This window comes from Puntigrus tetrazona, chromosome 13, assembly GCF_018831695.1.
Source record: "Puntigrus tetrazona isolate hp1 chromosome 13, ASM1883169v1, whole genome shotgun sequence".
NCBI lineage: Eukaryota > Metazoa > Chordata > Actinopteri > Cypriniformes > Cyprinidae > Puntigrus > Puntigrus tetrazona.
The window spans coordinates 13,570,315-13,585,128 of record NC_056711.1 but is presented as its reverse complement, the minus strand read 5'-3'; the positions used below and the strand labels follow the sequence as shown (position 1 = coordinate 13,585,128).

The window sequence follows — 14,814 nt, the reverse complement described above, 5'->3', positions numbered from 1 at the left end:
AAGACATAATTCTTTAATTCTTATCTGGTGTATCACACAGAAGCCTACTCACACTCTAAAGCTTTGTTGACCACTAAGGCTACTGCTGCATTTATTTGTATTTTACTGTTTGCTATTTCATTACATTTTTTAATATGTTAAAATTTTTACCTAACTAATGAATGTTCTAAGGTAAAATGCAATGGATCAAATATCTGAGAAATGTTGATACCTTTGAGTGGAAAATTCATGAGAAGTTCTGAAGTATCCAGGTCGATCAGATATAGTCCATCAGAACTTCCGATCCACACGCAACTTTCTCTATGGAAAAAGCACAATGAAGAGACTATTTATAAAAAGACACTACAACGAACTAAGGCTAGGTTAATGTAACAAAGTACAAAAAAGAAAAGAAAAGAAGTTAGATCAGTATTGTATAGACTTCAGAAATTCACACCCACATTGCCACAAAGTCTCTATAGAGAACATCTATTAAAGCGTGTTATATTAAACTACAGAGAAGGCAAAATCTATGATAAAGAGATTGCACAGGCTTGCTCTAAAGGAGTAAAGCTTTGAAAAACTTGATTTAAGTAAGTGGCTTACTGCAGCGCAAATCATAAAGTGGCAGAGGTCAAGGGTCATCACTCCTGTCCAATAATCTAGAGTTACTGGGGTTGCGTTTTTTTTTCTTTCTATGATTCACTATGAATCTTTAAACAACAATGCAAAGAATTCATGTAGAGTTAGTTAACTAAACACAAGTGTGTAAAAGAAGAAATGTATGATGATGTATGAAATGTATGAAGAAATATGATACATGTCATGCAAAGCAAAGGTTTTCACGTTCAGTTCACACAGCCATCTTATCATATTGCTGTAACTGTTGTTTGGACAGCATGTAACCTTAAAGAGGACCATAAAGGCTTCCTAACTATGACATGACCATTGAAAAATCTGTTGAAAATTAATTTTTTTACGCCTGTGATGACACATTCTGTGTACCATTCTGTACTGTATATTTCTACGACAACAATGTCATAACTACTACAGTAATGACTGTTATGATACATGCTCTCTGCTTGTGAATATATTTAGTCTGCCCTACATTATTCCCTACCCCAAATTTCCCAAGCAGACGAAGGTGAAAAACAGTAACAGACCAAAGACAGTACCTCTTCGGCAGGCTAGTATGACTGGACTGCAGTTTCTGTGCCCAAATTCTCAGAACAGGCTTTGCTGTCTCCACTGTTCCTCTCACATCATTACGAGTCATTCCTAGAAAAGCACACAGATGAAGCTCAGTGAGATCTTTTTCACTTGAAGCAGATGTATCGTTTTCCGCAGTGAGGTAGGCACATGAAAAACACTAGTTATACGCAGTCTGAATTGTGGCTTCTGGGTTTTTTTCTGACCATCTGGTCTATTTTGAGGTGAGCTGGGTTTTCTGAGGTTTCGCTCGTGCTTTTCTTGAAGCTTTGAAAGGTCCAGTTTTGTCACCAAGCGGCATTTGTAGTCCCCAGGGAGAGTGTAGTGCCAAAGCTTAAATCAGAAAGAGATTCCAACATAAACAAAGTGATATATAGATTACAAAATAGTACTTTAAACTGAGTGTGTGTGTGTGTGTGTGTGTGTGTTACTCACCTGTCCGTCACCAGACCCTGTGATGAACTGACTGTTTTGCTCCATGAAGAACAGACTAAGCAGTGGATACGCTGTGAAACAAAAACATCTTTACTACATATTCTCTACATATACGGGCTATGAGTGATGAACCTCAATTTCTGTTGTGTAAATATAGGTGTTAATAACTATAAAACGGACCTGATAGGACAGGAGATTCAAAGAGTATATCACCCCTCTTCACATCCCAAATCTAGTACAAAAAGAAAAATTACTCTCTTTAGAGTAAAACACACTCACATACATACATATATATATATATATATATATATATATATATATATATATATATATATATATATATATATATATATATATATATAAAATGAAATAAAATCTGTACCTTAAATGTTCTGTCTTCTGATGTTGATATGAGAAGATTAACATCCCATGGACAGAACTCTGATGTAGTCACAGGACCAAGATGAGCTTTCAAAACTCTAGGCACTTCCTCTCTCTATAGGAAACACAAATACAGTGGTCACAAGTTTTGGATCTTCATTTAAAAATATGTTAACTGTTTTAGAATTTTAACATTTTTAATTGTTTTATTACATAATACAAACATGTTCTTAAGTTTAAGTATGGCTTAAGCAGACAAAAGATACAGTATGACCACTTTATTCTGATTTACAGGACAACAAGGGGCTTATTCAGATTTTTTTTCATACACTAATTTACTGCTGGTTTCATACGAGCATTTCAGTGTTATCTCTCATCTTTATGGGCTGGTCAATCACAGTCTGGGTAACGGAATGTTCTACACGCAGACTTTGGCGTTTCAACTGGAGATGGGTCAAAAAAGGCATTTGTTTCCTTTTTACTGTTTCAGCATAACTGCTTTTGTTTTTCGATTCACTGAATCAAAATCGTGTGTATCTTATTTCATACCTCTGCATTCAATAAAAACATTCTGGAGCCGGAGCATGCGGCCACTTTTGCGCTCAGTGGACACAGTGACAGATGCACCACCCTGCCAAGCGATGTGCCAACAACTCTACCTGAGGCAATTCCACCTGGAACACAGATGTCATGTTTGGGAGATTATGGGACAAAAAGTGATTGACAGAAAAAATTTTTCAGAGCAGAGCTTTCTTATGTATCACAGTTTTATATGATCTGCGGACAAGCAGAATTTTTCAGTCTGTTTCTGAATCAAGGTCTTTACATGGATTATTACCGTCTTTGATCTGTGTATAGCAGCGATCAATGTCCCAGATGATAACATAATCTGCAGAAGCACTACAGAGGAGGAGACGATCTCTCACCATCCCAAATGTCATGGCAGATACGTAACCATGGTGTCCAGTGAGTTCCAAGGGAGGCTACAGGAAACATTTAGAATGAAATGTTACAAATGATGGCACAAATTTTACTGTTGTAATAAATAGCCATACTAACCCCAGAAGTGTAAAAAAACATTTATAGATGGTACTTGCTTTTATTCAGAATTTAGAATAAAACGATTTTAAGTAATTAAAGCAATTAAACCAATATTTATCATACACCATCTTTACGTTGCTTCTACATTAACTTGGAAATTAAATATTTACGATCATAAAGTTTAATGTTAGTCCCAATTAATTCCAGTAGAATATGTAAAAAATTGGGTTACTTTTTTAATTGGTTGAAGGTAAATAAGGTAAATATAGACCTCCAGGTTGTTGTTTTCATAAATCCTTATATTCTTGTCCTGCCATGAGACAGCACAGTGAGAAGGACAGCAAGCGAGTTGCAGGTGGGAAAGTGGCTTGTTGAAAGTTAGAGAGAACCTCTCAGTAAAATAGTGCTCTGAGGTCACAGCAGCCATGGAGATCCCAATAGTTCCCTGTAACAACACACAATAAGAAAGTCTTAATTGTTTAGCGGGGCAAGATGGCATCTAACCCATTTAATGGCCACATTCTATTAAAACAACGAAACGATGGTCCCATGAGATTTTTTTTTAAAGCATCAGTGGACAAGATATCCATTACATTATAAGAGTGGATAAAATATTGTTTTCAGTTTATGGGACTTACATGTTATTAATAAACTATACAGTAGCAAACTGGACCCAAACTAGCTATCCTCTAAGAGACAGCTTAAATAACGACTTCTGAAAGTTACGCACCTGCTTTGTTACAAATGTAACCCATATATAATGATCATGTACGTGTAGTTCGTAAATGAACTTCTAGTTTTTATAACCTGAGACCCAGCAGCCTGTGTGTCCTTGTTGCTTTGGAAACGAAAGCGTTTTCGGGACGGCACACCAGAAGGGACAATTGCTAATGTATATACCAAAGTCCCTAAAGTCTTGTACTGTTGATTTTGCTGGCTTGTAGACATTTTCATTCGTTTATTTCTGAGTAGAGTGTACAGCGAAAAGTACATACTGACATTATATACTAGAATTGCGAACGTTTTATGACTCTGGCTTATTGTAGAGATAACGCCATGTCTCTAAAAACAATAAACGTTGATAAAGTCTGATATAAAGACAAATGACGACATGACTGACTGATTTTACTTGGATGCATCTGTATTATTCATAGCGCAGCAGATTTGTTCCCGGGTCTATTATTTACACAAACTGTACGACTAACCTAGTGCATGTGTATATTTTTTTTAAAAAAGGGCATGTAATTCATTTTCTATGCAACGATGCCCTCTGGTGATAAACTGCAGTCAGTCAGCCTAAATGTACATTGAAATTGAGTTACAGTATATATACACTAAATATGATAAATAATAAAAAATAAATGATGGAAACAGTAAAAAGTCGATTTTATAAAATGTACAGTTTGTTCTTGTAAAAAAAAGAAAATAGAGATTTCAGGTTCTTGTGTATCTGTTTTAATGCAATCTCATCGCAATTATCTTTATAAAATAGTTTAGACTTTGATAACTTACTGTATACGTCTGTGTATATAAAACGTGTATAATACGTTTTAGCATGTTGTCAATGTTTTTTTTTTAATTTTGCTTACAATAACAAAACGACGTCTTTAAATGTCAAATATAAAGTGTGCAATATGACATCATAAAACAACGGCACAATCTTCTATTTTTTCACTTAAAAAGCGTACATTTCTTTAACACTATAAGGGTCTTTAATCCTATATTAATGTTACAAACGCTACATGTTTTAACCATAGAGGTTTTCACCAGTAAAACGATCTTCGAGTTCACGCCCACATATGTCTTCCCCCAATGACTCTCAGCCAAACACACTGAGCTATCCAATCACAGAAGCGTAATCTACATATGCATATTTTGAAACGCCCTTTTCCACAACCGACCAATCAGTCTTTTGCATCAGTCAGTCAATCAGCTCTGCCCGCCCAGTTTTTCTGACAGAACGGAAGCCGAGATGGGCCAAATCAGCCCATCCGGATAACAGAGACAAACTTGGCAGCGAGCGGATGAACTGGTCGGATCTTTGTTCTTCACAGCCAGACTATCAACCTCTTTATATTTTTGCGAATCGTCAATTATATGTCTCACGTTTATATCAAGATTATATAGAATACTCCTTGTCTGGGCACACAGCTTCAGCACAGGCATATACTTTTTGAGCTAGCATATTTTCCTAGTGTTTTTAGTTCATTCTTCCCCCCACCGACGAGGTTTTATTGGACCAAGATAGGCGGCGCGGGCACCAAGATGTCGAACCGGATGGTGTGCAGAGAAGCGAGCCACGCCGGCAGCTGGTACACGGCCTCAGGTAGAGCCAGAGACCCGAGAGTGGCCCGGGCCTGAGGTCCGGTGTGCTGCTTACACCAGTGTGTGTGTGTGTGTGTGTGTGTGTGTGTGTGTGTGTGTGTGTGTGTGTGTAGTCTGGTAGTGTCTCAAAACCTAGTGAGCTCTCTATCTGGACAGCATTTTTGAGACGTTCAGCACGCTCAAAAATGCTGCCTAGGTAGGCATCTCACTTTGTTTTAAGACAGCGCCTGTGCGATCAGCTGGGAATTGTTAAATAGCTGTAGCTAAAATGGTTTAAAGACCACAGGGCGAGTTTCTTCATATTTGTACGTTTTTCTGAACTTACGGTATTTAAAAAAAATAATTTATTGAAAATGTGAACTAAAACGTATCGTCTTGATTTTGTTAGAAAATATTTTTAAAGGGATTTAATTCTGCTCAGCAATGAATAAAAATCTACCAAAAAGTGGGCCTCGGTCATGATATGTCATTTAATTTTGTCTTTTAGGTCATTATTTTATGAATTAGTTGAAATGTTTTGTATATTTTTTTTTTTCTGTTTCCACTGAGCAGACTGAAAACATTTGCATTTAAATTCAAGGGCCATTATTAAATCGACCTGACTGTGTATTTCTCTTATATTTGCCTGTTGTATATTGTTTATTTTGGGTTTCTATTGTCAATGTGTAGCTTCTGCATGTGTGTGTAAGAGCCACTGAGAACAAAACAGGCCAACAGTTAGCTGGTTAGCCTATAGCCGGTGTGTGTGAATCTCTCCTACACGCCAACTACACAAACTAATACCACAGATTAATATACCATCCACGCTAACTTTACCCACCACTACTTTACCGGATGAGTAAATCCAGATAGATTAACTTCTGTCGCAATTCAGAAGGCTGGATTTACCCTGCTAACGGCTAAAGCTATTTGATGAAGTTCATATGACAGCTGTACATGACAGCTGTGTTTTCGAGGAGAATAAAATAATGTTTTTCATTAATGCCGATGTCAAGTAATGCTGTGTTTATTATTATACCGGCCAGCATTTATGTGCAGTTCCATTCCAGCAAATACAGTGAGCACAGTCAGCACATGAAAGTCTTTAGAGGGCCGGTGCTGTTTTTTTCCTCTCATGCAGTAACAAAGGATGCATGACAAAAGCCCAGTACTGCACACACACACACACATAAGATCACATATTTTTAGTCAGTGTTGAGGCTTTTACATTACGATCTGCGTTTTGTAACCTGTCACTATCTTTATAGCTTTTGTTTGGTTCAAAACACATTTTTTTGAGTGTTTGTATATGAAGAAGGCTGGTCTCCATCAACTAATGTGTAATGTGTTGGAAAAAAAGTCTGAGTCCATACATGTATCGAAATGTCTTCAGTTTTCAGATCATGACGAGTTATTATTCATCTGGCAGTGATAACACTGGCTAGTTATTTTGGAGTCTTTCATTTGGACTGTGAAAAATGAATGCTTATATGTGTATATATATATTATGAGTTTTGATATTGGTATCGCTATATTGGTATTCTTCATATATTGGACTCATGCATTATCTCTTTCTTACGCTGCATTATATAAAAACAGCACTATAATAACCACAGTCAACCACATTTCTGTATATTAGTGCATGCATCAGAAATAAAAAATTCATATCAGACTCTAAAATGAATACATTTGCACTTGCATCAGTATTCAGACCTGACTGTGCTTTGGAATATCATTAGTGATGTAATGGTATGATTCATTACAGTGTGGAGATTTGATTAACAACTGCTAAAACTTGACCAAATTGGTTGTATTCTTATTACTTTTACAGAATCAGCTGAAGTTCATCTGATCCCTGGTTCTCAAAACTGTTATCTTGTCCTGTCAGACTCTGATAAGAAAGTCATTAGAACTGGGACAATGTCACTGTCTGGGGCTGATATATTGCTGGAATCAAAATTTCAAGACAGCCATTTCACCTACTGCATCACTGTTTGACTGATTAGTACAAAAAAATAAAAAAGCCTTAGATGAATGCTTGATTGAGGTGATGCTATGATGAATACTTTTTTTAGTTCAATATAGTAATTCATTATTTTATTTTATTTTTTTGCCAATATATTAGGGAGGAAATTGTGCTAAATTGCAATTTAAATACATATTCATAGTGCTGTTTTTCAAAAAAAAAAAAAAAAAAAAAAAAATAGCAAAAGAGAAAATGTAGTCTTTTGAGTCTACGTAAACATTTAAACAGTATTTGCATTTGTAATGCATTCCAATCATAATTCTGCTTAAATAGACTTTCTTTTCTTGGTAGTAATCTAAATAAATAAATAAATTAATATTTTTTTTTCTTAAAGGCTAAAAGGTGACTTTTTGTAATGCATTAAACTATTTCTACATACTGACAGACTACATTTGGAAGGCATTCAAATAATCTTCCCAGCTGAAGTGCTGGTGTTGTACAATTATGCATCTCTCATATTTGCTAATTACTTTTTTTTTTTTTTTTCTCTGTCTTTGTGATTAGGATCCCAGCTTAACGCACAACTCGAGGGCTGGTTATCTCAAGCACAATCTACAGCCGGTCCTGCTAGAGCCATAATAGCACCGTATGTGGAGTGAAAGCAAACAAGCATCTTTTTTTTTTTTTCCCGTTCTGTTACAGCTGTGTCTTTCTGCATTCTTTAAACCATTGTCTTTTGCAGGCACGCTGGCTACACTTACTGCGGTGCGTGTGCCGCCCACGCCTACAAGCAGGTGGACCCCTCCATCACGTAAGTGTCTCTCCCAGCTTCTTTAAATTCTCTTGAAGTAGCCGTAATGTTGAGTGTGCCGTGGGGAGAGAGGTAACCGCAGCGCTCTCTTATTCATCAGTCGGAGGGTGTTCATTCTTGGCCCCTCTCACCATGTGCCGCTGTCTCGCTGTGCCCTCTCCCCCGCCGAGGTCTACAGAACGCCACTGTATGACCTGAGGATCGACCAGAAGGGTAAGGAATCTCATTTTGTCCCGTGGCAGGATTAAAAGTGATTGAATAACAATGCACAAAAAGGTGTCACCCAGATTGTGTTTTTGTTTTACCTCATTTGCTCTCAAACTGAGCTTTGCGGATGAGATTGCAAAACGTTCATGTTTTACTATATTTGTTATTATTCCTGAGTTGTTCTGGCTGTAGACCTACTGAAAGTGCAGCAAAGAAATGCGAGAGATGATCTTTTATCTGATGGTGTTCATATTAATGAGGTTTTGTGTAATTATAATTAGAACTCCTCAATGCAAAACACAAGGGCTTTAATTCCCATTGCCCCATCTCTTCTTTCTCTGGCAGTTTACGCTGATCTGTGGAAAACGGGCATGTTTGAGAGGATGAGTCTGCAGACAGATGAGGACGAACACAGCATTGAGATGCACCTGCCTTATACCGCTAAAGCCATGGAGAGGTAACAACCAGATATTAAACATCTTCATCTGGGCCATTAAATGAACAGTTCACCCAAAAATGGTAATTCTGTTATCATATAGACAACATGTTGTTGTGAAAAACCTGTTTGACTTTCCTTTTCTTTCGGTGGAACACAAAAGAAGCTACTTTACAAAACTTTTTTTTCTATCCATAAAGTGAAAGGCAGAGGTGGTTCGTTTTTATTTCGGACCCTATTGTCTTCCATTATTTGCACAAAATCAGTTCTTCAAAATATCAAAAGCACTGTGATTCACTGATTCAAAAAATCATTCCTACAGCTTTGGGACATAAAGTGCTATCCACTGAATATGGATTCTGGGAAGAGTCTATTACTCTTGCACAATTAAAAAAAAAACCTTCCATTAAAAGTGTGGTCTTTTCTTTCTTTCAAAAAAAAGTTAATACATCGACTTTAGTACTTAATTTGATTAAGTGTTACAGGCAAAGACTTTTATATAGTTTAAATATAGATTTTTGTAACAATCTGTATTGAATCTTGAAAAAGATACTGAAATATGAATAGATTTTTTTAAACATTGATATTACTAAGTACTTAATCAGGATATTAGAATGATTTCGGAAGGTTCGTGTAACTCTAAAGACTGGAAAATGGCTGCTAAAAATTCAGCTTTTCATAGCAGGAATGAATTACATTTTAAAAGGTACTTATAACACGGTTATTATTAATTGTAATAATATTTCAAAGTATTAAGTACTATTAAGTAAATGCAGGTTTAGTGAGAAGATTTTATTTATTTTTTTTCAACTGTAGTTTATGTAACTTATTTTGGAAATAAAGTGCAAATGTAAATGGCTTCTCTGAGGGGAACCAAGAATATTCTTTGTTGCTTCACAAACGTACATGTATAACATCCTAGGTGTTGCATGCAAAGTCTCACCTTTGGCTTTTTTAACCTTGTGTCAGTGTTGCACTATATCAAAATGATTTATGATATAGCCCTTTGGTTTCCTCCAATTATCTTATGCAGTCCCCCCCCACGGTACATACCCTTCTGTAGGACAGAGTCTGCCCAGGGAAAAATGTAAATGCAAAGCAAAGAAAGAAAGAAAGATATATCAGTGTTTCACCTCATCTCTATGCAGCGGCCATGAGCGGCATTATTGACCCATAGTCTCACTCTCATGCTCATTCATCTCTGCCAGATCCACTAATTATGTTGTCAGTAACTGTTTACCTAGTGTGGTGCCTCTAATTAGTTTTGCTGTGATGGATGTTCTGTTGTTTTTGTTGTTGTGTTTCATTTTATATATATATATATATATATATATATATATATATATATATATATATATATATATATATATATATTATTGATTCATGCAGTAGCCATTTTTACTTTTTTTCAATTAAAAATTGACGGTATCTGGGCATAGAAAAGTTAATATTTTTTTTCACAAGCAAACCAATTAGTTGCCGAGCAACTATAATATTTCTAAAGGTCTTCAGCATTTTTTATTCTCAAAACTCTGCAGTTTGGAAAACTGAAAACCTTTTGTAGAGCTATTGATTTGACGTGGCAGTGGATTTTAATGAGCGATGCAAAACTCTTTGACAAAAGAATATTTATAAATGGAGAAATTATTCAGTTTTGTCTTTTTTTTTTTTTTTTTTTTTTTAAACAGCCATAAAGATGAGTTCAGCATCGTCCCTGTGCTGGTGGGAGCTCTAAGTGAATCTAAAGAGCAGGAATATGGCAAGCTGCTTAGCAAATACCTGGCTGATCCTTCTAATCTTTTCATCATCTCCTCTGACTTCTGCCACTGGGGTTTGTGTCCACTCACACACTTTAATCTTGTCAAAAAGCGGAAAATGGTTAGTATCAATTATAGTCTGTAATGGGTGAAGAATTTCCTATTTGTTGAAATGAGGTGTAGTGCTGACACAATGGTGACATCCTGTCAAAAGTAAATCTTTTAAGTTTCGCAACAATCTGTTGTTTAGTTTTGGCACTAGTCAACACTTCGGATTTGTGTTGATTAATCACACAGCTTTCCCTAGTTTTTGAATGCTTGACATCAGTTTTCGTGATTTAATTTTTTTTTGTTCAGTATGCATCAATTTTGCTATAACAGCACTTAAAGGAACACTTCACTTTTTTTGGAAATAGGCTCATTCTCCAACTCCCCCAGAAGTAATAAGTTGAGTTTTACTGTTTTTGAATTCATTCAGCCGATCTCGGTCTAGCAATATATATATATATATATATATATATATATATATATATATATATATATATATATATATATATATATATACACACACACACACACACACACACAGTATAATTTACAGTAATTGGACAGTAAAGGCATGGCATTGGTTTGAAACTTTACTTGGAATAAATGAAAAAGTCAAAATTGTTGTTAACCATTATAAATCAAGTGTCACAAATGATTGATGGTGCAAGCAGCATGAATCTGGTAAAGATATACGTGCTTTCACTTCTCATCCAAAATAATGTCCGCATCACAGACATTCTCTCCACTCTCACACTCTCAGTTATTGTGCTAGACATGCCAAACACATAGACTGTCTACTGCCTACATAGTTGAAATAAACCTCATAAGTGTTTTGGAATGCTCTTAATGAGTAGGAACCCATACTAATATCCCTTTTTTGGTGCCACCGCTTTAATTAAGTTAAACCCTTTTTTGTCTATTCTGCAGGTCAACGTTTCCGTTACACCTACTACGATGAAAGTCAAGGGGAGATCTACAGATCTATCGAGCACCTTGACAAAATGGTAAACCTGTTTTTATTCCCTCGTTCTTTTTTTTCTGTGAACTCTCTTAATGTCTGACACATGAGGTTTACACGCAAGTAGCCCATTCTGGTTTGGTATACACAATGTGCTAATCCTATCGGTGGTTCTAAAAAAAAAAAAAAGGTGATGGAATTTTTCTCCAAGCTAAAGAGTCATTGTTATGGTTACTGTGCCGTGGAAGTCGGCGATTCAAAGAACAACTTTAATACTTTCCACCCATGACAGTCTGTCAAATAGCAGATGTTCTTAGCAACCCAAACTCATTAAAGGCTTACCAACTGGGCAAAGTACTGTTGCCTCTGTAGGGTAATTTACTGGACAAGGATCGTGTTTGATCTGGAGCTCCTTCTATGAAATATCCATTCATTATTGTGTTACTGAAAATCCCTCTTGCTTTTGGAAAGTTGAATACATTATATCAAGACGTGGCGTTATGCAATTAAACTACACCAGATGTCAAATGCAACATTAGATAGTCAGTTACAAATAAAACAAAAAAAAATACATAATTGTTATTGTTAATGAGAGAGCCTTGTTAATGTCAGTAAAATGTATGCCTATTAATTTTTTTTCTTTTTTATTAGGGAATGGGAATTATAGAACAGTTGGACCCCATCTCCTTTAGCAATTATTTGAAGAAATATCATAATACTATTTGTGGTCGCCATCCCATCGGCGTTCTTCTAAATGTAAGTAACTAATGAATGATTCATATGACTGACTTTATGATTTCCCCCTGGACATTTTTATTTAGCAAACCACTGTCAACTCAATAAAGCAAAAGCAAAAAAAAAAAATGCAAATAATGGCTAGTTCGTATGCACGGTAATTAGCCTAGCACTTAACTGTCGCAGAGCTTTTATTAAAGTCCCCCCCCTCACAACTAATGTCTTGTCAACTTCCCGCTCTTTCATTATAAAGCTTTTAAGATTACATTTGTCAGTCTAAAAGCATCACTTCAGTGTTGACTCTCCATTTATTCTCCTCACTCCATCAGGCTGTGGCGGAACTGAAAAAGAACGGCATAGACATGAACTTCTCTTTCCTGAACTATGCGCAGTCGAGCCAGTGCAGAAACTGGTCGGACAGCTCTGTGAGTTACGCTGCTGGAGCTCTCGTCGTTCATTGAGGTGAACTTTCCCAGGAGCCACGGAGCCTCCTAGAAGACCCCAGCCCCTCCCACCCGTTTCCCCATCCTCCCTCGCCTCTTCTATAGGAAGGACATACGAAGCAGCTGGGAATCCTCATACATACCCCGAATCCAGATGTAACGTTAGATACAAACGTCCTCTTCCTAAAGCCTTCCCTGTACCCCGTTTTCCACGTGAGGCAACTCGGATGATGCTATAGCTTGAAGTACAGCCGCAGTTTTTTGGGTGTTGCAAGGTCAGATTTTTGGTTGGTTTTTTTGTTTTTTTTTCTTGTTTGTTGGGGGGGGTCTTAATGAGGCAAAATCCACATTTGACCTTCCAAGGACGTTAGGTGTCTGAAGAGCCCTTGTGTAATTTAAAAGCAAGACACATTTAAAGTTTAAATAAAAGAAATAAAACCATCGACATTGCACTCTTTTTGCAAGTCTGCATATATAATCCACATAATGTCTCACCTAATGAGAAAAAGGAAATTGACGGACTGCAACATGCTATGTCCATGTACACCCTGAGAATTGTAGTAATAGCTACTGCGTTGGTCCTGTTGTAGTTTTTAAAGGGCTACACAATACCCACTAACCCTCCACTGTTCTGGATATACCAAAAATAGATTTATTTCATCTAATCTTTTATTGTAGTCAAATTAAAACGTTTCTGATTGTTATATTCCGTTCTTTTTATTTTCCCTTTGATTACCATTATTTAGCTTTCTAGTTTTACTATGCGTTTGACATATAATCTCAGACTGTGTGAAAGAATATAGTAGTGCTTGAAGTCGACAGGAAGTGCAGGCTGCCTCAAAATGGCAGTTCAGCCTCAACTTAAAAATCGTATTGGGGGGGGGATTTATTTTGGTTAGTCTGAAACAATTTTATATTCTCATGCAAGTTAGCAGCCATGTTTAACAGCTGACTAGTAGTTAGTGATGCACACCCGTATCGAGGAACCGCCGGAGGTGGATTTTCTGAACGGCATAGGCATTTTGTCTGGCTTTTCTCCTTAACCCATCTACTCCCAAAGAGCACAATGCAGCAAGATTTTTCCTGGGTTACCATCGGAAGGAAAACGGCAAGGCTCCTGTACATCCCCATCAAGGTTTGAATGTCTCAAACCAAATCCTCAAACAGAAAACAGACAAAGCATGTCACACCATGCAGATGTGCCTTGGGTCAGTGTTAAACATGTTTTTTTTTTTGTTTTGTTTTTTTTTGGTCCTGTGCTTTCCACCCTTCATTTATCCACTAAAAAGACTTGATTTAGTCTGTTCAATCAGTTTTTGCCGTTTTCAAAGTAGGGGAAGAGATTCATCGGCTTCACCCAGCACAACACCTGTTCTTGTACTGTTAGAATTGTTTCAATTTTTATTTTAATTTCAGTACCGTTTATTATTATTATTATTCTAACTATTATTGCGTAGAAACTAACAGTTCACACGTTGTCAAACCTATGTCGAAATTAATTGAAGCGCTCCTTTCCGGAGTCATTTTTGAATCTCAGGTTACATTGAAGCATTACAGAATTCTCGCCAGATATGACAAGGGTCATGGCTGATGTTGCAAAGAAACAATAAAGTGTAATGACAAACGTTACTGTGCTGTGGTGTTTCTTGTCTTATTGCTTGCGATTCCTTTCTGTGTCTGTGACATGTTTACGAGCAGTTGGTGAGTTATTGGAGTTGGCCAAGATTAATTAAAAATGCCATGTATTATAACACGGGTCTTGTGCTTGTCTCCCAAAGATGTAGCCTCTCTGCCATTTCTTTTCTAATTGAAGGATATCACGGATATGCCAGTTAAAACCACATTCTATTCTGAAATGAGCAAAATAAACCAAATGTGTAAGATGAAAGGTTTTTTGGGTAGTAAAAGCAATCCTCAACATGTTTTCCAGTCATTATGAGGATATTATTGCTACCATTTGAATTTAGCTTTTTTTGCAACATGACTGCAATTGTAAAAATTCCTAACTGGTCCTATTTTTTTTTGTAAATAATACTTCTATTCAATAAGGACACACTCATTTGATTAAAAGCAACAGTAAAGACATTTGAATAAATATTATTAT

General features: G+C 36.4%; 2 protein-coding genes across 2 annotated transcripts in view; one reads left to right on the top strand and one right to left on the bottom strand.

Moving 5' to 3' along the window:
• Positions 1-3,903, bottom strand: part of wdr27 (WD repeat domain 27) — a 36,048-nt gene extending 32,145 nt beyond the window's left edge. The window contains exons 1-10 of the mRNA XM_043255050.1: positions 3,776-3,903; positions 3,317-3,490; positions 2,843-2,987; positions 2,554-2,678; positions 2,006-2,119; positions 1,804-1,855; positions 1,624-1,694; positions 1,395-1,521; positions 1,155-1,257; positions 212-300 (exon numbers count right to left, since the gene is read on the bottom strand). Of these exons, the coding sequence (XP_043110985.1) occupies positions 212-300; positions 1,155-1,257; positions 1,395-1,521; positions 1,624-1,694; positions 1,804-1,855; positions 2,006-2,119; positions 2,554-2,678; positions 2,843-2,987; positions 3,317-3,472 (982 nt within the window). The 5' untranslated portion in view covers positions 3,473-3,490; positions 3,776-3,903. The remainder of the gene's footprint in view (positions 1-211; positions 301-1,154; positions 1,258-1,394; positions 1,522-1,623; positions 1,695-1,803; positions 1,856-2,005; positions 2,120-2,553; positions 2,679-2,842; positions 2,988-3,316; positions 3,491-3,775) is intronic.
• A 1,129-nt stretch (positions 3,904-5,032) lies between these two features.
• Positions 5,033-14,339, top strand: memo1 (mediator of cell motility 1). Its single transcript, XM_043255086.1, has 9 exons — positions 5,033-5,371; positions 7,880-7,961; positions 8,058-8,126; positions 8,227-8,339; positions 8,679-8,790; positions 10,458-10,600; positions 11,502-11,578; positions 12,184-12,288; positions 12,597-14,339. Exons 1-9 carry the CDS (start codon positions 5,311-5,313, stop codon positions 12,726-12,728), a joined length of 894 nt encoding a protein of 297 aa, XP_043111021.1. The 5' UTR covers positions 5,033-5,310; the 3' UTR covers positions 12,729-14,339.
• The last annotated feature ends 475 nt before the right edge of the window (positions 14,340-14,814 follow it).

Coding starts and splice junctions, on each gene's coding strand:
- memo1 (XM_043255086.1), top strand. CDS start 5,311: ATGTCGAACCGGATGGTGTGCAGAGAAGCGAGCCACGCCGGCAGCTGG. Junction 5,372..7,879: donor CAGCTGGTACACGGCCTCAG/GTAGAGCCAGAG, acceptor CTTTGTGATTAG/GATCCCAGCTTAACGCACAA. Junction 11,579..12,183: donor TCGAGCACCTTGACAAAATG/GTAAACCTGTTT, acceptor CTTTTTTATTAG/GGAATGGGAATTATAGAACA.